The sequence below is a fragment of the Cheilinus undulatus genome, linkage group 3 (assembly GCF_018320785.1).
Source record: "Cheilinus undulatus linkage group 3, ASM1832078v1, whole genome shotgun sequence".
NCBI lineage: Eukaryota > Metazoa > Chordata > Actinopteri > Labriformes > Labridae > Cheilinus > Cheilinus undulatus.
In genome coordinates, this window is record NC_054867.1 from 11,626,722 (window position 1) to 11,653,408 (window position 26,687).

The following is a 26,687-nucleotide window of genomic DNA, read 5'->3' on the forward strand; positions in this document are numbered from 1 at the left end:
TATCTCATTAGATACCAAAAATATAAGTCATGTAAAGATCATAACTGCTAAGGAATACCTAGAGCCAACAGCACTTAAGAATGGTAAAAAAACGATAAATATCATGCATGTAAATCAGCTCATCCCTACTTGATGGTTTTAAAGAAAATCACATGGTCCCTTTAAGAGCTCTGCAGAGTTCAGTCCTTTTCAGTCTTTCCCAGCCCTGAATCTGAAGTTCGGGCCTTGTGCCAGTTCAGCTGATGGTTAACAAAGAAGAGGCTGACTAAGAGGATAGTGAGGAGGGAGGACTCTCTGTGGGATCTGATTAGACATCACCAGACGGAGAAGTGCAGTGCACTGATGAGGACTGAGGAGAGGCACAATGCGCTGAGGTGGATTGCTCCAGAGCCCCGTGCTCCCATGCCTGCAACAAAAAAAACAACTTATGAGCAATTCAGTATAGAATCAAGATAAGAAAACCTGCATTCTTAATCACAGTCAACTAACACTGTTTTTACATTTACATTAATAACATTCCTTAGAGTGCCTTGAAAAGCTGCAATTAATTTACAAGAAGATAAAATTAGGGGTGACCCGGAATAGTCTGTGATTCAACGATTTGATTTGGAGGAGTCTGATTCGACTATGAACCTCATAGTCAAATGTTATGTAACCAAGATCGTACAATTCTGACTACTTGGGGTGCCCACGGCTGCTAAACCTGAGTTTCTGTTAGCTGGCATTTGCTGGTCATTGGCCGGTAAAAAGGGCGGAAGTCTGGCAGATAAAAATATAACCGGTCAAAATGTCTGGCAGAAAACATGCAAATGACCAGATAAGTAAATACTGAATACTTGCATATTATTATTTGTGTAACCTAGAAGATATGTTGCCAGAATGCATTACTATAAACTAAAAGTTGCCTAATCTTACTACAGCTACTGTCCTGTGGTGCTGGGGTTGTTTATCTCCTCAGACAGCAAGCACATGGCTAATTATGTATGCATGATGACCTTAAAGCAAATCTATCTCTTTCTTTCTCTGCAAGTCTTTGTGCAGTCATTTCTGGGGTCTAATAATGTGTGTCTACCAGTCTGTAATACCAGGGTAATAATTACTCAGGTTTACTGTCAGCTTGGTTTCTACTGTCTCAGTTTTGGGTCAGGTCTGGAAATAAAAATGTGTCCTCAGTCCTGTTTAGTGCAGACTTGTATGTATTGATATAAAACAGAATATCAGATTTATGCATTTTGCTGCTGTTAATGCAGCAAAATAATGTTAAAGCAAATGTCCGGTAGTTGTTCTAAATGGCCGGAGTTCTTGAGGACTGCTGGTCATTTTGACTGGGGACAAAAAAGTCTAGCGGAAACGCTGTTCGACTATTAGTCGACTAAAGGCAAAACCTGACGAATCAGATCTGACTATGAAAATCCTTAGTCAAAGACACCTCTGGATAAAATCACAACAAAGAAGGCTAGGGGAAGATGTGGCTACCTCAGAATTTATGTCTGCTTAGCATGTGCAGTAGGTCAGTGCTAACTCAATGGATGGCAAAGTCACATTTCTAGAAAAAATGCTTTAACCCAGCTAAAAGTATGTCTGTTACTCATATTACAAATGAGGTACATTTAAGTATTATTAACTGCTGACTCATAATACACAAAATGAAGCTAAGTGTTAGTTCAAGCAGGACAAGGAAGTCATAAAACCCAGCTGTAATCAGCTGACTTTAAGCCTATCAAATTAATGACTACAGCATTTTCAACTAATCACAGCTATTCCTCTTAAGGAGACAGTCCATTTAAAAATGACTTCTTTCTCAACAATCCCTGCTACATTGACACTGAATACACCATGCTTCTGCTGGAGAAGCTTTGCTTCCTCTGGCCCAACCTCCTCCTTTCCAGCCTATAGTTTTGTTGCACCCTCACATTCACTTTTATGCTGTTAAGAAGTGCATTTCTGCCAGACTAAATTTAATTGTATTTGACATGCAATGACTTTGAAGTGTCTATGTATTTATCTGTAGGCTGTTTTAGCACTACACTGTACTCCTTTGAAAGTCAGAGCATTCTGCTTGGCTAAGTCAGAGAGCGTATTTTTGCAGAGCCTTCAATGCCTAGCTAAACTGTACATGCATTTAGCAATAAATTCATGTTCAAATCAACAAAAGAGGAAAAAAATAAACAATGTGAACTCACTTAATTTATGGATGTGGATGGGTTCACTGGCCACACCTTCACCACCCTCACTCATGACCTTGATCTGAATGAGATAGTTGTCACTGGTAGAGAGGTTTAGCTCCACAGTTGTTTTACTGGTAAAGATGGTGCTGATGTCATTGTAGCGATGTCTCTTTAGCAGCACCTGAAGTCATGATGCAGAAAGATTACAAATCAAAGAACCATCATCCTTGTTTCTGAAGATTTAAAAGGGCTGAGCAGTAAAATAAGACCTACCAAATATCCAGTGACCTTTGACTCTGTCTCCAAAGCCACTACAGGGTCCCAGTGCAGCTTGAGTGTAGAGCCAGCCATGGTCCATTGTATGTTGAGAGGGGCCTGATCTGGAGCTAGAAAATAACTCAGAGTTAAAGATATACTACAGGATTTACTTCAAGCTCTAAAACTATTCCCCCCTGGTTGTTCTAGTAAAGCCTTTATAGTATTTGTAACAATCAATATACATTTTTTCATAGAATTGCCATATTTGGAATTAGCCCCATCAGATTATAAACAAACAGAAACAAAGCAAAACAAAACTAAAAACATCAAATTTTGACTTTCATATGGCAAAACCAAATAATTGCAAAATCAAGTGTATACAATAAAAAATGCCATTTGCAGAATTTGGAGAAAAAAAGAAAGTTGTGCAGCAAAATCACAAATAAAAATATAGAAAATCCTATTTTAATTTTTTGTACTAAACAATATTTCTGTTTCCAGTTGTATTTCCAGTATTAGCAATGTTGTTACTTCTACTACTTTCTTTCTTTTCACACATTTACAAATTAATGCAAGCCATACTTTTGCTTGTTTTGAGAATCCTGCATTATTTTTTTGTTTTTTAGTGGCAGCAAATACTAACCTGACACTTCAGGTTGACTGTTTCAAATATCCACTGCCATCCATCCGGAAAATCTCACAGAAAGTGTTTGGGAAGGGCAGGACTTTTCAATAAATTCTCTAAGGGGTGATTGGATGAATGTTCTCTCACATTCATTACAAGCCAACCAGATCCACAAGACAAAACTAGAAAAGCACTCGGAGAACGCAGACCTCCGCCATTAGCCCTATCTCTCAATAGTGAAGAATCCTTTAAGAAATTCCTGGATCCGTCCCTATTTGCCCCCCACCATGGCATTCACCGATTACTCCCTCCCCAGTGGGGTGGAAACATGGTGAGGCAAAGCATTGGCTTCGCTACGGGTGCCAACAGATGCACCCATGGTCTCAGCAGACGACTGGAAGTCATGGCAGAGGGTGAATAATCCTCTATTCCTCCCAGCATTGTGAGTATTCTCGCTACAATTCGCTGTCTTTCTCTCTGTTACGCTCCGACAAAGTATTGGTGCAATAATTTGGACTTTTGCAGCTCTGCTAAGTAACATGAGCTCGGCAAGCAAGCGCTGCCACAGTTTATGAATGGTAGAGGTAGCTGGTGGATAAAACTCATGCCGAGGCCAGTCATGAAAAGTGCAAAAACATTTTTTGAAAGCCAAGTGTGGTTCTTCCTCTGTCATTTAAGAAATACTACCCAGATCTGATTAAAAAAAAAACTGCCATTAAAGCTACATCTGAGCTATAACTTCACTGGTGGAAGACATTGCTAGCGCTGCAATATAACTAAATCCAGTCCACAACTACAGCAAACTCATGCCGAAAACAGATCAGTAGAAGAGCAAAAACATCTTTCTGAAAAAAAAAAAAAAAAAAAAAAAGATTTTTAGTGTGGTTCCTTGCTGTTCTTTTAATAAATGAGACTCAATCTGGAAAAAACTGCCTCTATAGATTGTATACAGTGGCTTACAGTATAACTAAACCCCAGCCCATAACTATTGCAAACTCATGCTGAAGCAGAAGAGTGAAGACATTTTTTCAATAAGAAAAGCAATACTATTGTTACATCTGAGCGAATCCCTACACTGTAGCCATTACTACCTGCTTCCACTACAGCTCAACCCTGCCTGTTGTGACCGCCTTGTTCTCCTCAAATGGCACTGATTGGTCCTGTCCATTCTCAGACCAGGCACATTTGTTTCAGATTGGAGCTTTGCAAAATGGATCAGCCTGATCGAATCCGGCCTATCAATCACTTTGCAAGGTTAAGTGAATATAACACACGCAACCATTAAAATCATTACTACGACCTTGAATTAATTGAGCATTAAGTACTGCATGACCACTGGTACCATATGTCTGGCTGAAGTCAAGTCAAGTCAAGTCAAATTTATTTATAAAGCACCTTCAAGAAGACAGCAGTCCATCAAAGTGCTCTACATAAAATACATAAAAAGAAGTAGATAAATAGATAGATAACAATAAAAACAATAAGAATTAAAGAAAAAAACAGTACAATGAAACAGTAAAAGTACAAAAAAAGACTACAGTGCCTGTGATTTGCATGAGCTCATTTATGAAACGCCAGGGAGAAGAAGTGAGTCTTTAGGGAAGATTTAAAAATCTCTAGGGTCGGGGAGGTTCTAATAAGGATGGGGGGACTATTCCAGAGTCTGGGGGCAACCGCTGCAAAGGCCCTGTCACCTCTAGACTTTAGTCTGGTTTTGGGGACTTCCAGCAGCATCTGGTCAGAGGACCTTAGGGCTCTGGTTGGGGAGTGGCGATGCAAGAGTTCAGACAAGTAAAGAGGGGCAAGACCATTGAGGGCTTTAAAAGTGATTAAAAGAAGTTTAAAATCAATGCGAAAGCGGACTGGGAGCCAGTGGAGGGACGCTAAAACTGGTGTGATGTGGTCGCGCTTTTTCTTGCCAGAGAGGAGTCGAGCAGCAGCATTCTGGATAAGCTGAAGGTGGTTAATAGATGACTTGTCCATGCCAATGTATAAGGAGTTACAGTAGTCTAATCTGGATGTGATAAAGGCATGGATAGTCTTTTCAAGATCAACCTGTGAGAAATAGCACTTGGTCTTTGCTAAGAGATGGAGTTGGAAAAAGCTTGTTTTCACAACGGCACTGATCTGCTTATCAAAGTTAAACTGGTTGTCAAAGATAACACCAAGGTTCCTAACAATGGACTGAACATTTGAACTCAAAGGGCCCAGGATATCAGCAGAGCAGGCCGTTGTGGAGGTGTGCCCTCCAAACAGGATAATTTCCGTCTTAGATTCATTAAGTTTGAGAAAATTTGCACTCATCCATGATTTAACATCACTGAGGCAATCAAGAAATGTCTGCACAGTGTCCTTGCCTAGCGACCTTAGCGGCATGTATATTTGGACATCGTCCGCAAAACAATGAAAAGAAATTTTATGTTTCTGAAAGACATCCCCAAGTGGCAACATGTACAGGAGAAAAAGAATAAGACCCAAGATGGAGCCTTGAGGGACTCCACAGGTCAGCGGGGCCACATCTGAGGAAGTGTGGCCTAACCGTACAGAGAATGCTGAAGGAAAGGAAATATCTCAGAGCTGCACTCATGAGAAATGCCATGTTCATCTATGCATGCTGACTGTAAAAAAAAAAACATTTCAGAGATGTCTTCATTTATGCAGCACAACTATTTTAAAATAAATTTCCTGGGTGGGATGGACTCACGTGGTTTCTTTGTGGTGGTGTTGATGGGCGCCAACTGTGGCCCAGGGCCAGCTGTGTTGAAAGCAGCCACTGAGATGTAGTATACTGTGTTTGCTTTCAGGCCAGTGATGTTAACCATCGTGTAGTTTCCAGAAATCCGCACTTTTCCCACAGTGTCAGGCTTTGTGTCATCCTCCCAGTAAACGACCTGTTGGCAAAACAGTCACAACCAAAGGCACAAACCATAAAAGTCTTGTAATGCATTCAACTAATTTATTTAAATTCAAACATGGAATCTGAGGTGCTGCTCTATAACAGTAAAAAAGGTAGTAAGCTATCCATCCATTTCTACACTGCCTCTCCTTTTCAGAGTCGCAGGGGGCTGGAGTCTATCCCAGCTGTCATTGGGCAAGGCAGGGTACACTCTGGACAGGTCTTAAGTCAATCACAGGGCTTACATACAGAGACAGATAACCAGGCACCCCCAAACTCACACGTACATCCAATTTAGAGTCATCAATTAACCTAACAAGCATGTCTTTGGTGGTGGGAGGAAGCTGGAGTACCCAGAGAGAGCAGATACATGCAAGGGGAGAACATGCAGACTCAGCACTGAAAGGCCCTGACCGGTAAGTGAACCAGGAGTAGTAAGCTATGATGAATAATAATTTTCTTATCAGTGGGGTCTAAATTACTGATGCATGTCTTCTAAAGCACAAATGCCACTGAAATGGGGCAGAAGTGGGGTCATAAAAACAAACCGAGGAATAAAAACGTGTATATTTTTGCCTCATTTGGTTACAAAAACAACCATAGCACTTTTGCATAAAAGAAAATTGAATATGAAAATTGAAGAAGCAATGATTAAAGTACACTTAAGTTAGATGCCAGAAATTTCAAATGTTAGCATGTTAATACAGTAATTTTATTAAATAAGAGATTTAGGTTGGAGTTCAAGGGAAAAGAACGTTTGACAGTCACTCTTTTTTGAAAAACTATTTTCAGTGAGAGAGCATCATTTCAAATAGACTAAGCGACTATAAAAAAAAAATAAAAAGAATAAAAAAAATAAATAAATAAAAGTAGAGTACACCAAGACTGTGCTTAAAAGTATAACCCCCCATGATGACTGTTCTTGTCTCTGAGTTTTTCTTTTTGTGTCGTGTGTTTGTTCTCTAAATAAAGTTGATAAAAAAAAAAGATGTCAAAAACTATATCAACACTGTTAATACCAAAAGTTTTCTTTCCATCAGCTTGTAAGCATTCAGATTACAGCCCAGATAAATGTATTGTGTATTTATTTTACCACATAGACTATATCAACAACTGTTTTGGGATATCTTTAATATTCATGAGTCTGGTATTAGGTGATAATAACAGTCAAGTGAATAAATAACTGAGTGTGAAGTTTGCCCTCCAGAGTAATACTGCTACTCCATTGCTCATAAGTTATTATATTTTCAATTTGCTGCCAATTAAAGTTATGTATTGCAAGCAAAATCTTTCTTTTTACAATAAAATGGAAAATATCCAGTGAGCAGCAGTTGTGTGGATGAAAATGCCTTGTTGCTGTCAGAGGTCAGAGGATCTGACGATGCAGCAGATGGGCTACAGCAGCAGGTGACCACACCTGGTGTCAGCTAAAAACAGAAAACTGAGGCTACAATTCACACAGGCTCACCAAAATTGAACAACAGAAGATTGGAAAAGCGTTGCCTTGTCTGATGAGTCTCAATTTCAGCTTTAATATTCAGATGGTAGGGTCAGAATTTAGCATAAACAACATGAAAGCATGGATCCGTCCTGCCTTGTATTAACAATTCAGGCTGCTGGTGGTGTAATGTGTGGAGGATATTTTCTTGGCACATTTTGGGCCCCTTAGTACCAGTTGAGCATTGCCACAGCCTATCTGAGTATTGTTGCTGACCATGTCCATCCCTTTATGACCACAGTGTACCCATCTACTGATGGCTACTTCTAGCAGGAAAATACACCATGTCCCAAAGCTCAAGTCATCTCAAATTGGTGTCTTGAACATGCCAATGAGATCACTTTACTCCAGTGGTCTCCACATTCTTCCGATCTCAATTCAGTAGAGCACCTTTGCGATGTGGTGGAATGGGAGATTAGCATCATGGATGTGCAGCCGACAAATCTGCAGCAACTTTGTGATGCTATCATGTCAATATGGAACAAAATCTCTGAGGAATGTTTCCAACACCTTGCTGAAGCTACGCCACAAAGAATAAAAGCAGTTCGGAAGGCAAAAGATGGTCCAACCCAGTACTAGCAGGGGTACCTAATAAATTGGCTGGTGAGCGTAAGCGCAGTCTGTAGCCCTTGATCCATACCACTGGCTGTCTGTTGAGACTCAGTTTCTTAAATCCAGTTCAGGGCAAAGTTTTGAGGAAAAAAGCTCTGTTCTTCAGGACATTGTGACAACTGCTTTGGAAACTGCTGAGGGCCAGAGGTGACAGATACTGAAAAAGCACCAGGACAGAAGAAAACTAGCACAACCCTATTTGCATTCTTGAAAGGAAGGAGGATTTTCCTCTTTTAGGTTTTCAGTTGGTATAACATCATAGTATTCAAAACAAAAGTTTATGTAAATCTGTGCAAAAATATGATTGTAGCTATACGAAAGTCAAAGGATAAAGATAAAGTATCATGTCATTTAGAGGGAAATGAGAAAATCACGAAATACCTCATATCCGAGCACTCTTTCAGGGATGGCAGGGACAGCTTCCCAGATCACTTCAACATGTGCTGCAGACACACTTTTGGTCCTAACCCCCTTAGGAGCCAAACTGGGAACTGCAGAAAAAGAACCCCAGAAACTTAGGATCTCATCCAGCACAGTCACACACAAATACTAGCAAGGGAAGAGGACAGGCAGAGAAGAGACCTTTAGTTTTATTGAAGTGCCATTTCCCTTTCTCTCTTTTAATGGGATCAATGAATAACATAAGGAAAAACTATCTGCCCTACAAATTCAATTAACAGAATACCTTCCTGCGTAGTAAGTGGCTGCGAGGATTTCCTGTAATCTACCAGGAGGATAACTAATATCACGTTGACATTCCTAGCATGAAAATGAAGAGGAATAATGGCACTGGCGGAAAAAAATCATCATTACTGTTCAAGGTCGTAGTTGTGAGAAGAGAGATTAGAGCTTATTAAAACATCTCTCAGCTGTAGAGTTATGGTGTCTTTACCATACCTTCCTCTGCTGAATAAACTGTAGCAATAGAGCTGAAGGGCCCCTCCCCCCGGTTGTTGTATGCCCCGACTTTGACATCAAAAGGTGAGAAGGGAGGGATTGTGTCATTGCGGAAGGTGTAACGTGCCACGCCAGGAATGGAGATAACTGCTCGTGTCCACATGACTGTTCCCAAAGGTCTGAAGGCGATGATGTAGCCAAAGCCCTCTCCATTCTGGACTTCCTCAGGAACGGGCTGGGAGCAAAACACAAAACTATAGTGATATTAAAAGGCATACAGACAACAAAACAGACAGGTCTGTCTCTCCGCTGTGGTGACAAGGGCTGCTGTGATCCACCACATCTTCTTTCTTTCAAGATAGAACACTTAGCTGTCACCTTTAAGCCAATGTTTCCTTCTGGCATGCCAATGTAATTGTGACTAAAGTGCAAAACTCTCGAGAGGAAGTGCTCTCTGGTTCTTCCTCTAGAGGGATAGAAAAGCACTTGGAGCCTGAGCCAGAGGAGAGGTGTCTCACTTTAATGAGGGTCATAAAATTGCTCCTTTCAATTCTACACAATTAAGCAAAACCATTACCAGGCCATGGAGAGAACAGTAAAATGTGACAGATGACTTACCTCCCATGTGATCACTAATTCAGACTTTGTGCCACCTCCACCCCCGACATCAGTGGGAGCTGTATCAGGAACTGAGGGATAGAGCCCAGAGGGGAACAATTAGAGTGCAGTTTACTAGGCTCAACCATATGTCTAAATAATACTTGTAGGCTAAATATAAAATCTTGTATTTCACAACCCCATGACTCCTTCACTCTTACCAAACGCTAATATGTCAGCAGTGAAAGTGTTATTGGCCAAATGTGTTCTTGCATGAACACCAAGCAAAGATTTGTAGAATTTTGCAAATGACATTTGACTCAACCCACTCCATTCCTATTCCAGCTCTGCAGCTTGTGCACTTCAAATGATGGTGTAGGTGGAGAAGTACTCATGCAGACCCATATAGTATTCTTTAGTAAGAGGATAATCATATTTAATATGATATATCAGCAAGTGGTCATTGCAGCATTTACATTTGATGCCCATGGTTTCTTGTTATGGAGGTTAATGTTGGTAAGGGAGATTACACTAAATTCTGGGGGAAACTGTGGGAGCCTGGATTTTTAATGTTCGTACCCTTCTGTTAAAGAAAGTAAAACCCACAATGGTTGCTGAAATAACTTGAAACTGATTAAAGTAATGATAGAAAAATCAATTTCTGTAACCCTAAATGAGACTTCTGCACCTGTCCACGGGTATTTTGGCCCACTCCTCCTGAGGAAACTGCTCCAGCTGTCTCAGGTTTGAAGGGTGCCTACTCCAGACTGCATGTTTCAGCTCCTTTCACAGATATTCAACAGGATTTAGATCAGGACTCATAGAGAGCTGCTTCAGAATAGTCTGATGTTTTGTTCTTCACCAGTCTTGGCTGTTTTTAGCTCTGTGTTTTGGCTCATTATCCTGTTGGGGGAGAGACACCCTGTGCCAGATGCAGCAAAGCAGCCCCAGAACATACCCGAGCCTCCTCCATGTCCCACAGTAGCTACAGTCTTCTTTCGTTGTATGCTTCATTTTTGTGAACATAGAGCTGATGTGACTTGACAAAAAGCTCCAGTTTTGTCTCTTCTGTCCAAAGGATATTCTCCCAGAAGCTATGTGCCTTGTCAATATGTGTTTTTGACAAATTCCAGTCTCACTTTTTTATGATTTGCTTTCAACAGTGGAGTCCTCTGTCATCTTCCATTAAGTCCACTTTGGATCAAACAGCGACAGATAGTGTATTCTGACACTGATGTACCTTGACCTTGGAGTTCACCTCTAATCTCTTTTGAGATTACCTGACTCAATTTGTCATCAATTTTTCTCTTGCAGCCACGTCTAGGAAGGTTGGCTACAGTCCCATGGATCTTAAACTTCTGAATAAAATGTGCAGCTGTAGTCACAGGAACATCAAGCTGCTTGGAGATGGTCTTATAGCCTTCCCATTCAACACGCTTGTCTATCATTCCCTCTCTAATCTTCTGGGACAACTGTCTCCTTAGCTTTCTGTGCTCCATGTTCAGTGCGGTACACACCATGATACCAAACAGCACAGTGACTACTTTTCACCCTTTAAATAGGCAGACTGACTGACTACAAGTTTAAAGACACCTGTGATGCTAATTACAGGACACACCTTTGTTTAACATGTCCCTATGATCTTTTCTATGGCTACCATCAATTTTGTCCAGGCCAGTTTCTTTAATTTGTTTTTTAAATGAATCTGTTGAACCACACTTCAAAAGCAATGTCTGATTTTCATGAGTTATTTTTCAGTAATTTGTTTTACTTATTACAACTTTTGTCAGTTTGAAGTTCTTTCAGTGACCATTGTAGGTTTTTCTTTCTTTAACAGAAGGGTATCGACAATTTTGTCCAAGCGTGTACAAAAACATATCCAGCTATTTTCAGTCGTTACATACCTACCTTGAGAGCCATTATAAGGTTGAGCATCTTCTTTTTACTTTGAATCACTCTATTGCTGCTTGATTGTTTTTACTCTGTGTTCCACTTTACTGTTATTCTTTCCTCACCTTAGACACAGAGGATGCCAAATAAAAAAGTTTTTACTTAGTACTTTTTCCTACAATATGTCATCTTTCTGTATTTATCAACAGAAAATAATTTGTCTGAGATTTTTTTCTTGTATGAACTGAATATTATACCTAATGTAAATGGACAGATCAGGTCATGGTAAGCAGTAGCCTATTTCAAAGAAATAAGCCTTCAGCACCGTTGTTATTTTCCCTGTGTGTGGACAGTGAAGTACTAAGATTCTCTTACCTGCATCCTCTGTCCTGGTTTTGGCTGAAGGTGCACTTGGCCCCCCTAGGCCTACTGTATTGCGGGCAACCACCCTGAACTCATACTCCACCCAGGCATTTAGACCCACCACTGTTGCTGTCAGCATGGTTCCACTGATCTCTTCTGGTACTGCAAGGTCGATAAAGGTTATTTAGATAGACAGATAGTTATACAGCGAGTCAGAGAGCATTATTATTTGATAATGGCTGCTTTTTTTATTTTTTAAAGTTTGAATTGCTTATTTTAATGTAAAAAATACATTAGACCACGGCTTTTCAAAGTGTGGGAGAAAATAATTTCTTCCATGGACCCCAAACCCCATTAAAATATGATGTTAACAACTATAGTTTCAAACATTAATGTCTAGTCTTAAAGCATTTTTATTTTAACATTTTTATTTTTTTATATTTTTGTCTGCTTGTGTTGTTAAACATACACCTTTCCCAGGCAAACCATTATTTTGCCAATACAACCTGATTCTTTATTTTTGCTCTATGCTCTAATTTAGTGGAAACTACAGTATGAGTTTGCATCATCAGTTGATGCAGGATTGCCTAACAGCAGAACATCCTCCACCTTCAGCTTTGCCCGGTACTCACTTTTAACCATTGCTGGTGCCAAAAACCTGTTCTTGCAGAGGCTGTCTTAATGTTTACGTCACTAAATGTCTCAGTTACCTTCAGTGACCGAAACTCCTTTTACTTGTTGTAAAAAACTTCCCTGGTGTGGCCATAGACTTGGTGCATCTGTCTCAGTATGAGTCCAGAGTTCACACAGCCTTATACTGTCATTAGCTTGCACATCTTTGCTTATTTAACATTGTGGTCATTGAGCATCATCAGGACTAATGCAAGAAAATCCAAATTTTAAGAGTCGACTCTTCATTAACTATAAATCTGTCCAATTTGCCCAATCCACAGAAAAGTTAAAAGGCAGATCAACTTTTTTATTTTATAGTTTTGTGCCTCCCCTATAGTCCTGTGCCACCCTGCAGGGGAGGCACATTAAAAACCACTGCATTAGATCCATTAAGCTTTCACACTGTTTGATTATCTTTGATTCTTCAAAAGAACAATTAATATGACATTTATTCCAATAAAACACCAGGGAGGATGCCACAAACTATATATTAAAGCTTACTTAAGATTACAAATAAGAAGCAAGGTTTTATGGTACCTGTGTCAACAGCCTGCCAGCCCACAGTGAAAGGTGTCCGGGCCTGGATGATGTACCCGGTGATGGGGCTGCCATTGTCCATCCCTGGATTCCAGGAAAGCTGGGCTGTGCTGTCTGTTATCTCCTCCACAGCTACCTTGTCGGGAGGACCTGGAGGGCCTGGATCAGTTAGACAACAGGAAAGCTTAACCTTAGGCAATCAACCATTTGAAAATGCATTTTCTCTTTAATCTCGAGATCTTTGTACCTCATGATGTATCAATATCACCAATGTACTGTGTTTTATTTAAAAATGTCTTTATGCTAGAGATGTGCCCCACAAAGAAGTACCATGGCTCATCAGCAGTGGAAACAGACACTGGACTGTTTATGAGGGAAGCTAGAAGGAGCAGCCCAGGACCAGTCAATAATGAGAGGAATACAAGAGTAAAAAGGACAGAAAGGGAGGTGTGTGTGTGTGTGTGTGTGTGTGTGACTGCTACACATTCTGGCTTGTTCTACTACTCAGTAATTCAAATGCTTTCCATGATATTTTCCCCAATGTGTAAATAAGCCAATTATAGTCATTTCTGTGATAAATATTGCCTTCTCAAAGCACCTGGGATAGCGGTTACAATTTGTTCATGTCATGAATATCAATGAACGTTCCTAGATAGAAGGCTACATAGTGAGCTACTTTTAAAGACTGCTTGTTATGGGGGTCTATCTAGTATGGCCAGAAGTCATAATTTCCTGTGTTAATGTGTAATACTTTAAAGACTTTACAACACACTTTTCATGTTAACAGGATCTGACACACAGAATGAAACAGGATCCTTTTCCCTATATGGCACATTACAAATGCTTCAATACTTTACCATCAGGCCCACACTCAGGATTAGCTAGGCCCCTGACAAACCCAGTGAATGGGCCCGCCCCTGTTGTGATTTATTGATTCTATCATATATGTGTTTGGTCAGTAACACTGGTGCTAGCATTTATCCTGTGACCTCTGTTACCTCATTTTAGAGCTGAAAAGAGTCTAAAGCCATTCTTGGGTTTGGACATAAAAATTTTTAATTCATGTCACTTTTTAACCCCCTTTTCCACACTTTTTTCCCATCCATTTTCAGCACTTTTATTTGCTACTTTTTGATATTTTTTTTTGGACCTTTGCCCATTCTTGCCACATTTCAAAGCTTTTCAGCCAATTTTTGCCCATCTAGGCCCCTATTAACCAATTCATGCAACTTTTTAACCCATCTTCACAACTTTCTCTGCCTATTTTTGCCACTTAACATCCATTTTTGACACTTTAAACCAACTTTGACATTCTATGATCTCTTTTCATCATGCTTTCTGCCCATTTTTGCCACTTTCCATTTTTTTGCCTTACTTTACACAATTTTGCCATCCTCTACACCTTTTCATCACTTTTCCCACCTTTTATTGCCAATTTCATTTTCTACTTTTCAATCATTTTTGCACTTCTTTGCCCATTTTTGCCCATTTTAAATCCTAGTTTCAACACCTTTTTGTTCATTCTTGCCACTATTGACCCATTTTTGCCAATTTTTTTTAACCCTTTTTAGCCATTTTTTGTTCACTTATGCCCCTATAAACCCATTTTTGCTACATTTTAACCCCCATTTACCACTTTTTCTAACCATGTTTGCCATGTTTAACCATTTTTTGCTACTTTCCATCTTTTTTTTTTGCTTTTCCGTCTTTATCCCTTTACACCACTTCTTAAGCCCATTTTTGACATTTTGAATTGTTTTTAACAACTTTCGTCGATTCCTTCTACTTTCAACCCATTTGTGCCACTTGTGTCCCATTGTCACCAGATTTGAAGCCTAGCTTTGCCACTTTTCATCCATTTTGCCACTTTTTACCCATTTTTTTCTCTTTTGTTGCCACTCTTAACCTAGCTTCACCACTTTTATGCACATTTCTGTCTTATTGTCACAATTATTTTCTATTTTTACCTAAAAGTTGTCTCAGTTTTGTCTACTTTATTTCCTGGCATCCTGACATTTGTGCACATCATGGCTTAGCTATAAAACCTTACTTTACTTTCCATATTGTTTAGTTCAGTATGCCCATCAACATTGTTAACATTACCAAAGAAAGGTAATTCTGTTTTAAGAACAGGGGTTTACATTTTGAAGAAGACAAAATACTACAGCAAAAAAAAAATATGACAAAATTATTTAAGGGTTCAGGTAAAAACCGAAATATGGTTACCACAGCATATCTTTATAATGTACCATAATTTTGCTGACCTCCATGGGCCCCGGGTTTGGCTTGCCCCCAGAAAGCTCTCCCCTTTATTCCCCCTTCTGTGCAGACTTGTTTACCATAATAAAGAACACTTATTCATGGAGTTATGTAAATAACTACCCATCACAATAATCATGCAAAAACATATAAAGCTCTTGAAATGAGCTTCCCTACCTTTGACAACCAGAATGGCAGAGGTGGACAGGCTCTCGACATCAGTGTCAATTATGCAAACATATTTCCCGGCATGGTTCAGCTGGATGTTACGAATCATGAGATCCCCTGATATGCTCTAGAAAAAAAAATTGAAACAAAAAAAAGAAAGAGAAAAAGGCTTAGTAAGAGACGCTATGCTATGTCATCACCCCTCTATGGCTTTGGGTTGTCATAACACTATAATGCTTTGCACAATTACATCATCTTGAGGTCGCTGACTTTTTATCCTCTTGTCAAACAGGAACAATGCACATGGCAGATGTACTCTGAACAAATACTAACAAAACTATTCGCTGCCCTTCAGGCACAACCCAGTCATCCAGAACCTCAACCCTTAGACAGAAATACCAGCAAAACACATGAAACACAAAATATAGCATAGTTAATTGGCAAGACAGTATAAAATTATCTGTAAACATTTGCTCAAAAAAGATAGTAGTGGATCTCCCAGTAAATAAAGCAAACATTCACATAAACAGTAACACCCATGAGGAACAAAACATCACATAAATGACAAACTTTTAATCGACTTTACAACTGAGAATATGTGGCTGCTAAAAGGAAAATCTTTAAATCTTTAACTGATTATTTTGTTAACAATTAACAAACCCAATGACAGCAGCAAAACTAATAATGCCCTCCTTGTTCCGTGATTTTCAGCAGCTCCCCTACCCTTTTTGATGCTCAGCTCCCACTGAAATATGTTTCGTAAAAGAAATTTGAAAGACTGAATGCAGTAAATCAAAATAAACACAATAATTGTCAATGTTCCTGTCATATCATGCCCAGAGCGGGAAGCTTAAATTATGTGAAAATTATGAAAACTTTTTATTTTATTCCTTTAAAAGTGGGCAAATGGATACTGAAAATCCAGAGAGATTGCACTACATCTTATTACTGTCATTTGTGGTGCGTCTGTCTGTCTCGATTTACACACCACGCCGTTGCTCTAATTGTCCTTAATACCTCTCACAAGACTTCCTGGGTGTACTGTCTCAAAAATGGTGCCATGGGAAACTCATAAATATGTAGAGATGTTCTATAAAATCCAACATTGTTGCACCTTTCGCTTTAGTTTGCCCCTCTCCCCATCTCCCATTATTTCACATCCCCTGTATAAGAAAGATACTCACTCTGCCACAATGCTAAAGAGGAGACGCTCTCAAACTCATTCTGAAAGACAGAAACTACCGTAAACTGGGCCCATGAGTTTGTTTTCTTTATAACTGAGAGAGAAAGTGACAGGGCTGGAAAACAACTGGACTTTGTTAAAACACGCCCATAGGGTAACGTATTTGGCACCCCTGGATGTGATTATACACCTGCTCCACGATCCCTGATCAAAGTAAGCCCTCTTTGAAGAACTTGTCCATGCTTATATTCAACAAGACAACACAGGAGATGTTTGAAACGTTGGTGTTAGAAATCACGGTTTATTAGTTGTTATTTGTCTGTTGTGGTTAGCAGTGCTGCGTAAACATGTTTGAATATGTGTCTGTCTCTGTGCATCCGAACTGTGTAATGCTTTGACAAAGCTCAAAAATAAAAAATGCGTGCCAGAACTTTGTAAATAAGTCAATAAGCACAGCTTTAATGCCCCCCCTGTAGTTTTGCTGGCCTATAACCACACAAATACACTATGCACAGAGACACTGAGCCATTATGCAGTTACATGTTCTCAGAGGGAGTGTGTTCTATTCTAGACAGCAGAAGGACAGAGAATGATGACTTACTATGAGGTAATGCCCACGATGTTTGTCACTTAATCTAGAAGCTCAATGCAACACTCAGGCTACATCAGCTCTTTTAATTGTGTGTGGACAACAATGGAGTTTACTAATGCCAAAGAATAGATTACTCCCAAATTTGGTTGACGAGTTTAACTGCTGCTGTAAATTACCCCTTATTTTGTGTGATGTTAGGCTGTCCAAAGTTGATGATTGTGAGAAGGCTGACAAAATGCTAATGCTAACATGCCTGAAAGTAGCCTTAAAGGGGACATATTATGCAAAAATCACTTTTCAGGAATTTCTAACAAAAATATGTGCCCCTGGCCTGTCCACAATCCCTGAAAGTACCAGAACAATCCATCCCTTCCCCCGCCTTTTAGAAAATGTGTGCTGAAACAAGACGTTCTCATATTCTTCCCTCAGGACCTCATGTGGGGAGTTAGCCCTGTCCCCAGGTTTGGTTGGCCCTCCCTGCTTGGAAGAAAGTTTCACCCTCGTCTGCTGATCTTCCTCTCAGCTGAGATGCTGGATAGATCAGTGGGTTACCCTGCTGACTTTGACTGGGAGATTGATGGTTCAAATCCCAGTCAGGTCCTTAACTTTGGATAAAAGCATCTGTATCTTTGTAACACCAGGAGTGCCACAGCCATTTCCTGAGAGGGGTGTGGTCAGGGGTGGAGTCAGACAGCTCATTAACATTTACAGCCACAGACACAGAAACAGCTTGTTCTGAGCAGGGCTGAAACAGAGGGGTTTATAGACATAAAAAAATCCAATACTGGAGTGTTTTTTTCAGAAACAAACTGCACAGGCATGTTTTGAGGACCTCTGAGACCAATATAGACTTGTCTTAAAGGGGTAAAATATGTCCCCTTTAAATTAGACAGAGTAGAAAACCCAAACTCAAAAGCATTCCTATATTGAACTAAACCTGACTGTGCCTTCTGAAAATCACCTTTAAAAGCATGTCCACAAAAAGTGTGGTGAAAGTCATCTAAGGGGCAAGCCAGGTGAAACACTCTGTAGTCACTGCACATTGTATTACCCCCAGTGGATAATGATCATAGCTCACCCTGCAGAATCTGCAAGAATCCCTGTGGATCTCCACCTAGCTGAAGTACCTGACAAAGCAGAGCAGAGCAAAATGCCACTTGTATGCTGCCACATGATATAAAGTCCACCCCTCTCTTGTTTTGACTGTTTTAGATATCACTTATTCTTCATGACATTTTTTTCATGCATGGCTGTTTGATTCTCTTTCCACTGTCAGCCACCACCTGTCGACCTGAAAGCTTGGAAGGCATCCTGCCTGGAAAGAAGGATGTGATAAGCAGATTTGATTTAATTATGTTAATTAATTCATCAGAAGCTGTTGAGCAGGGGGATGGTAATCTCTCTGGACAGGAGAAACAGATTCTGAGAAAACTTAATCTCATTAAATGCCTTTGCACACAATGATGATGTTGTCCACAGCACCATAAGGGCATTTAGATATGATATCAGCATATTACACAAGAATGACAATGATACACAATTGACCTTGGATGATAAGTGGCACAATAAATCAAAGACCATGTAATTTATGACTGACAGGGCCTGAATGACTTTCTTTGCCCATCCAGCACAACAAATACTACACAAAGAATAGTCATTTATTTTTGTTTTAGAGCATTAGCATTTCAAATGAACATGTACTGCGGGCAGGAATGCCCTTGCTTAATGCCAGTTAGCTCATTATGAATTATTCTGGGGCTATATCTGTATGCAAATTCAATTATAGCAAGGGGAGAAGATGGCTGTAAGATGGTTAATGTACTTTAAGGTAAGGAAAGTCTGGTTCCACTGATAAAATGTTAAAGACTTTCCTCTTTATGACTGAATTGGCATTTCACTGAGTTTAAAAGTGTAAGATGTGACAGCTATGAATTCAGAAGGTAAAGGATCCAGATCACTGACTACAATTCCAGCGTCTAAAACTTTAACTGCATAACAATAAAGGGGTATTTAATTGTTTTATGGATATCTTAATCTTTTTGATATTTCATCCACCACAGACTAGTTGGAAACTTTTGAATTAACAAGCTCCAGTCGAAATTTCCCTGCTTAAGAATTACCAGAGCCCTCATCAGGGTAGCGAGGCATGCCCCTGCACATCACACAGAGTGTTTCAATTAATCCCACAATAGCCAGAAAGTAGCTGAGTTTAATGCTTCGATGACTCACCCCGCCCACTCTTTCAAAATGATCGCTGTCTCGCTGGAAGTCGATGAGCTGTCCGTTGAATGCCCACGAGAAAGACACATCTAGAGCTGGATCGGAGGCAATCTGGCAGGGTAACACGATGCTCTCGCCAACAATAATTTCCATGTTAGTAGGCCTCATGGTGATTCTGGTGGGCTCTGGCCAAAAACAGATGACAACAAGGCATGTAAACATCTCTGCTGCTATTACCTTTTTTACACCACTGTGATCCCTGCTGTCTTCCTTTAAGTTATATCTAATACAAGTCGGCATCATTCAATTAGCCATGAATGTGTGGATTTTAACAAGCGCTTACCCTTCATATCTGTCTATAAGGAACACTTCATACAGTTTCAGAATTTTTGTTCTGCAATCAATTTAGAGGAAAATGTTTCAAAGAGACTCACACTATATTCCCATGGGTGCCTGCCACTTTTGCTATGAAGTGCTATTTTAAAAAATGTCCTCCCAGTGTGTCATCTCAGCATTAGGTAAAGCATCAAGTTTTATTATGAAGCCCCAACAAAACTCCCATTGATCTGTTGTTTGATTCTATCCACAATGTGCTGGACATTTAAATAGATTCCTACATTATTATGATCCCCAACACTGCTTTCCTTTATCTCAGAGTCTGCTTTGGGAGTGCTCACAGTAGGCAGTCCATACCATGCCAAAGCACGCTTGACCCAGAAAGTTCAGTTTGTTTGACCAGTGTGAGTGCTCTGTGTAGTGCACAGCATGGTATGATTGCCTGTGCATGCTCATGACCACGGGTGTGCAATGAGGGCATGATATATGATTGATACAACCATTTCTCTTGACAATCTGAACATTTAGAGAGCCATTTCTTACCAAAATGACTTTAAATAAGCCACAAAGTGAGTAAAGTTTGTGCTTTTATCATGTAATGATTTGATGTTTCATTGCAATGTGAGTGCAGGCTAACAGGGGACTGGGGTGGGGGTGTGATGAGCCTTTAGCCACTTAAAGTTGGAAAGTTGCAACAAGCTTTGTAGTAGGGCTAGGGAAGTAATCACAAATTAGATTAAATCACAACTTACAAATTGCAGAAGTTGCAATATTTCCTTAACTGAAATATGTCAGAATACCAGTTCAATAAATGTATGCTTTACATTATGAAAACATTCAAATGTTTCCTTTTAGAATGGCTTACAAAAATCCTCCATTTCTTGTTTTATGTTTGTTTTTCTTAATCAAAACAAGTGACATGAAAATGATTATCCCCTTTAATAAAGCAATGGGTATTAAATTAGCCAAAATTAGTAAAAATGGTCTCAATTAGATATATTTTAATCATTCTGCCCTCTCTGATGTTAATGAAACTTAGTGTTAATTCAAGGAAGTCATACTCCCAGCCACAACAAGCTGATAGCTAGCTGATACAAATGTTTGTCTCCTAGCTCCTACAGCCAATCACAGCCTTTTCTCTCAACACAGCGGCCCATTTAAATATAACGTACCACTCACTAATCCCTGCTTGCATTAATGCTAATGCATCACACTGCTGCTGCTGGCAAAGTTTCTCCTCCTCCACGCTGGCCGCCTCCTTTATAGCATAAAGCTGCACCCTCATATTCAGATTCATGCTACTATGGACTAATTGCTTCTGAAATAATTTCATTTTTTTCAATATACATTGATAAATGCATTCCCTGTAAAGTCAAAGCGTGCTGCTTGACTAACGCAGGGAGCATCTTTTGAGCAGAGCCTTCTCCACAAAGTAAAACTGTATATCCCTTTTGCATAAAAAAAAGGTTAAATGTAAGACAAGAATTTTCCTGACTGAATTGCTGAAATGTCCTTGCATACTCGTTGTGTTTGAGATACATACAGTGTGTCTCATTTCAGTAATATCAGCCTTTGACAGAACCAGGAAGTGAACCTGTAAGCCTCTAAAGCCTGTGTAGATTATTTAAGCATATCTGAAACAAAACAGCCTGGTCAACAGAGGACTTTAAACCACCAGCTGACCCTGCCCTTTACTATATATTGCAAAGCGCCCCTGTAGCCAACAGCTTCACCAGCTGTACCTGGATTAGCTGATGTAAAATATCCTGACTGTCAAAACCCAAAAGTTTCGCCACAAATGCCCATTTATGAACACAACTGTTCTCAATTTTTATGAAAGAGCTGATTAAACTTGTCCATCTTTTTGCTCTATTCATTTAATTTCTTTTTAGCATTTTGAAGTGTTTTGCTCTCTTGTTAACTTGTGCTTTGTTTGTATTTATATGCCAGGGAAACCATGGATGCACTGGATGGATCCTTTGTTGGCTAGGGAAAGACACATTAGTTGGCCAAATTTAGTGGAGCTTTCAATGTGCAGCTGATATAATTCAGCTTTAAATGCACGCTTTACTTGCTACAGCCCCTTAAATGTAGGACATACCTAGAGATAAGTTAATCTGAAGATCATCAGCAAAACCAGTGCAATGTTCTTGGAGAGATATCCTGCAGGTAGAGAAGCAGGTCCCTGCACTGTTGGGGTTTCTGAAACTTTGTAAACTTTTTCATACACAGTGTTGAACTTTTAGTGAGTGTGCCTGCCATCCTCCAAAGAGCACTGCGGTAGCAAAGCTTCATTTTATTCCCCTACTTGCATACTGTGTAGAGGGCAATGAGCATTAGACAGTGCCAGGCAGAGATCCCTGAACGAGAAGCCTGAAGGTCTTAAATATGTTGGGAAAAGGTCACAGTAATTAAATTCTATGAGATGAAATGGGTTCACTGTTGGTGTTTGAGAAGTAGAAGAGCCAAATGAGAAGAATAATTTAGGTAACAGGTCCCAGATTATGCCGGAGGACTTTATGTACTTTTTCGGTCACTGCATTCTAGCCTTTAACTGAGATGGGTACGTTGTTTTATTGCTAATTTAACCACACTTGTCAGAAGTACATCAGACAGAAATGCCTGATGTGTGACCAGTCTTACCTTGGTTGGTAACCCTTTAACTTTTAGAAGAATTAGGGTATTCTCAAACCAAACAGTCATTGAATAATTGACCCTCATGTCCTTAAAACTAATTTATAAAGAACTGCCTACACTTAAATAAGAAAATGTCACAGCAAATGTCTAATGGGAGTCTTTTAACAATAAATAGACACCACTTATTAAAGATGTAGTGTAAATAGTATAAACTCAAATGAACAAAATGGACATTATTCCTCAAAATGTCACGCTTTCCCTTTAAGAATCATGTGCCAGTTTCTTTGCCCATTCAGTCTGCTAGAAACACTGAGCAGTCAGCCAGAGAAAGACTGTTCCACAAACTCACAATGGTGGCTCTGGCACAGGAGCTGGATATTGTTAGTGTCTGCACTGAATAGAAATGCTGGGGGTGTGCATGGATGGTGTATCTGGCCTACAAAGCATTTTCTGTGGTCAAACAACTATAAAGGCTCTATGTATGTGTAACCCAATGGCAAATTACCTGAATATTGGACTCACCCGTGATAAGCAACCTCCCAGTGGTGCTCGCTGCCCCAAACTGATTCCTTGCAAAGCATGTGTAGCTGGCTGCATCCTGTTTGGTCACATTGGCGATCTTCAAAGTCCCATTAGTGAGCAAAATGATTCTGAAAAGAAGAAGACAAAGAACTTTTTACTGGACTGACTAATCTGAAGAGAGTATGCTACTGTTAGTGATTTTTTCATGCTTGTTACTACTATATTGCTTTTTTTGTCATAACATAAAAGTCTCTGAAGCCCTCTTACACTTGCACAAATAAAGCTCTCCTTGATTGTCCCCGAAAATAAAAATCCTTAAGCAATAGCAACAAGTAAAGTAACCTATATAAGCTCAGTAGTGGACCAAAACTTATGAACAGCACCACCTCATAACTAAATGAATGTAAAATGTGCTCTGTTTGTGAAAACTGCTTCATCAGAATAAATGTAACTGCCTAGAAAAGTATGTTGCATGTAGCCAAATATCTACTTTCAGAATCTTGAATGCAATACAGTAGCCTACTATAAAAGCAAGTACTACCCCACACAAAGGTTTGGTAATGTTTGTACATTTGCAAAAACCAAAAAAACAAAACCAAAAAAAAAAATGGTCATGAAAGTTCATGAAATAAGCAAACATGATAAAGTTGCAAGTTAAATCAACTTATCTATTGTATTAACAATGCTTGAACTTTAAACTTTTTATTGAGTTTGTGCACAGTTATGATTTATTTGATTTGTTTTGCATGCTAAGCCCAACTAGCGACAGAAACCCACCTAGCTGTAGTTAGTGTTGAATTCATATCACATAGTTATAGACCATCTTAGTAAAATCTTTTTATGTAAACTTTTTGGTAATGGAAGACAGTTGTTTTACACTTACAAACTAACCCTTAGAAAGGAGTGAGGTTTGCTGCCGCTTTCCTTCAGCTACATCTGAGCTAATAGCTATCAAGGCAGCAGCCACTGGATATACAGACACACCTATAAAGATTGCAAACCCATGCCAAAGCAGGCCGGGAGAAAAGAGAAAACATCTTTTCCATAATGAAAAGCTTTCAGTGTGGCTCTTTGCCCTTGTCTTAATAAAGAAGTGTTGTCCAGTTCTGACAAAACATCTGCTGTGGCTAAGTCTGAGCTAATCACTCCGCTAGCAACACTAGCAGCCATTGTATACAATCACTCACAAGACAACTAGCCCCTTCCCTCTGTAAAGATCACACACATGCTGAAGCAGGTTGGTAGAAGAGAGTTAAGATCTTTTTTTCTATCCTGATAAGCTTTTAATCTTCATTTCATACAGGAACATGGTCCAGTTCTGGTAAAACTACTGCTATACAATAGCTAAATCCTAAATCCAAACTAGTCACCACACTAGCTAGTGCAGACTGCTTTCAGCACAACTAATCCCTGCTCATAGCTACCGCCTTGTTCTCCTTAAACGAAGCCAACTGGTCCGAACAGTGTTCGGTTCAGCATAAATGTTGTAGATTAGAGCTTTCCAGGATGGATTTGCCTGAAAAGTGAGTCTGGTAAATCCAACTGCTTTGCAAGGTTAGTCTAGACCTGCCCTCTTTTCAAAGTGTCTTGAGATAACTTTGGAAATGAATTAACTCTATACATGTTAGTAGGGGAAACAAATTACATTTACTCAAATTACTGCATTTGAGTAGTTTTACTACTTTTACTTTTACACAAGTATATTTTGAGTAAAGTACTGTATTTAATTACATTTGAAAAAGCACTGAGTACTGAGTAAAAAATAAACACTACAAGCCACAACAAGGAGGTCCAAGCTTTCTGCCAACAACATGAAAACGACCAGGTGTTTGGCTTTCACAACACGGTGGTCAGTACATGCACACAGCAAGAGAATGATTTCTCCCCAAAACAGCTGTTGCATTGACTTTAGGTTAGGTCACACCTTATAATGAATAACCTGGTTGCAGGTCCACATTTTCTTGTTGCTATTGCTCATTAAGGAAAGGTCACATTTCCCTGTGAACGCCCATTGGTTATCAAAAGTAGCTACCCAGTACTCAGTACTTTGAGTACATTTTAAATGACTTACTTTTTACTTTTACTTTAACTTAGTAGATTTATTTATTTTATTTTATTGATTTTATTTATTTATAACAGGACAATGCATATTAATGAACATGAACATGTAAATGTGCCAGATTGCAGCCAGAGGCAAATTTTCATTTGTAGTTCCCGGCAGGTTGATGGTATATACAACAAAATTACAATAAAAATCGACATAAAAATCAGACAATACCAAAACCAGACAGTTTGGACAGTACAGTAAAATACAAAGACCCAAATATGATGATACTTAGCTTAGGACAGACCAGAGATAAAGTGAAATTATAGACCAGTACTTTTACCTTGACTCTCGTAAATTTTAACCAGAGTAACTGTACTTTTACTCGAGTACAATAGTCTGTAACTTCTTCCACCTCTGCATATTAGTGAATAATTCAATATCTTCTATATATCTACTCTGTCATGTAATAATTGGAGAATTGTAGAGCTTTGCTGTGCCAACATATTCTTCCTTTTATGGTAAGTGTTGGCTGCAGCTCCAACCTGACATAAAAAAAACATTCAGAGTCTCTATCCAATGAAATAATGTCAATGACTATGTGGGTTTTACAAAGTTTGATACAAGTCAGAAAATTTCAGTAATTTCCCACAGTTATATATGTAGCTCCCCATCTGTTTCAAAACAAAGGAGTCTCTGATGCTTTGCTGGCATTGTTCCCTTTCAGACCTCCTTTAGCCTAAGCTGCATGGGAATGACTTAAGTACATCCTCAGTGTGCTGAGGCCAGTGTTTAACTTGTTACTTAGTCTGTTGTCTTTCTGTGTGCACATTTGTGTGTATATGCTAATGATTTTCAATGGGTTTGTGTGCAGTCGTTTCAGTCCAAATCCAAGGTTTTCTTCTTCCACCCAGGATGAGGAAAGTCTGTAGATGAGTTGCTCACACTTGCCTTTAATTTGCTTTTTTATTTTGCCAACTTTTGACATTTCAATATATTCAGGAGCTCAAATGCAACTACTGGTGCATTCAGTAACAGAGACAATGGCAACAAACTAAATAAAGCAATTAAATTAATCCCATTTAAAGTGGAGCTAATAGTTTCCTTTCTGCTGCATCATGCCTGTGCCCAGAGTATTTTATTTGATGAGAGGCCTCTGCTTTGACTTCCACAACATGGATTTTAGACAATTATGGCAACTCCTTTTTAATGTTTTAGTTCCACATTCATACAGAGAGGAAATACATTTTACCTTAGGCAGCTACTCTATTTGCTTATCTTTTATGTTCCTGAATATTTCATGCGGGGCATCGACGATACAACCAGCTAGCATCTTCATCCCTCACACCAAATTGTTTGTCTGTAAGACTGCAGGTAGGACGTTTCCCTTGTGCCCACTTTTCTCATTAGTCTTTTTGTCTTTGTACCCACGCTAATGCCAGATACTCCAGTCAAACAAGTCACTATGCAGTGAATGTGAACAAAAGCTGCAAAGAATATATGCTTCAACTTTTATCCTACCTTTCTGTTCTCTGCAGGATCTCATTCCCTTTCTTCCACAGGATAATTGCTGGAGGTGAAGCCTGAGGCTTGCATTCAAGAGTAATTTCAGTGCCTGATCGAGCTTTCAGCACGGCCTTTAATGGACTTTTGGAGAAACTGGGAGGTGAAGCTGCATGGAGGGGGGAAGGAGAGATTGTAATGAGATTAAAA

At 39.4% G+C, this 26,687-nt stretch overlaps 1 protein-coding gene across 1 annotated transcript in view; it reads right to left on the minus strand.

Moving 5' to 3' along the window:
- Positions 1–307: 307 nt before the first annotated feature.
- The window catches only part of cntn3b (contactin 3b), a 77,646-nt gene continuing 51,266 nt past the window's right edge, over positions 308–26,687 (minus strand). Inside the window, exons 11-23 of the mRNA XM_041783201.1 lie at positions 26,496–26,646; positions 22,931–23,058; positions 19,445–19,620; positions 15,450–15,567; positions 13,014–13,172; positions 11,817–11,966; positions 9,573–9,643; positions 8,955–9,189; positions 8,439–8,548; positions 5,756–5,942; positions 2,442–2,554; positions 2,184–2,349; positions 308–406 (exon numbers count right to left, since the gene is read on the minus strand). Of these exons, the coding sequence (XP_041639135.1) occupies positions 315–406; positions 2,184–2,349; positions 2,442–2,554; positions 5,756–5,942; positions 8,439–8,548; positions 8,955–9,189; positions 9,573–9,643; positions 11,817–11,966; positions 13,014–13,172; positions 15,450–15,567; positions 19,445–19,620; positions 22,931–23,058; positions 26,496–26,646 (1,856 nt within the window). The 3' untranslated portion in view covers positions 308–314. The remainder of the gene's footprint in view (positions 407–2,183; positions 2,350–2,441; positions 2,555–5,755; positions 5,943–8,438; positions 8,549–8,954; positions 9,190–9,572; positions 9,644–11,816; positions 11,967–13,013; positions 13,173–15,449; positions 15,568–19,444; positions 19,621–22,930; positions 23,059–26,495; positions 26,647–26,687) is intronic.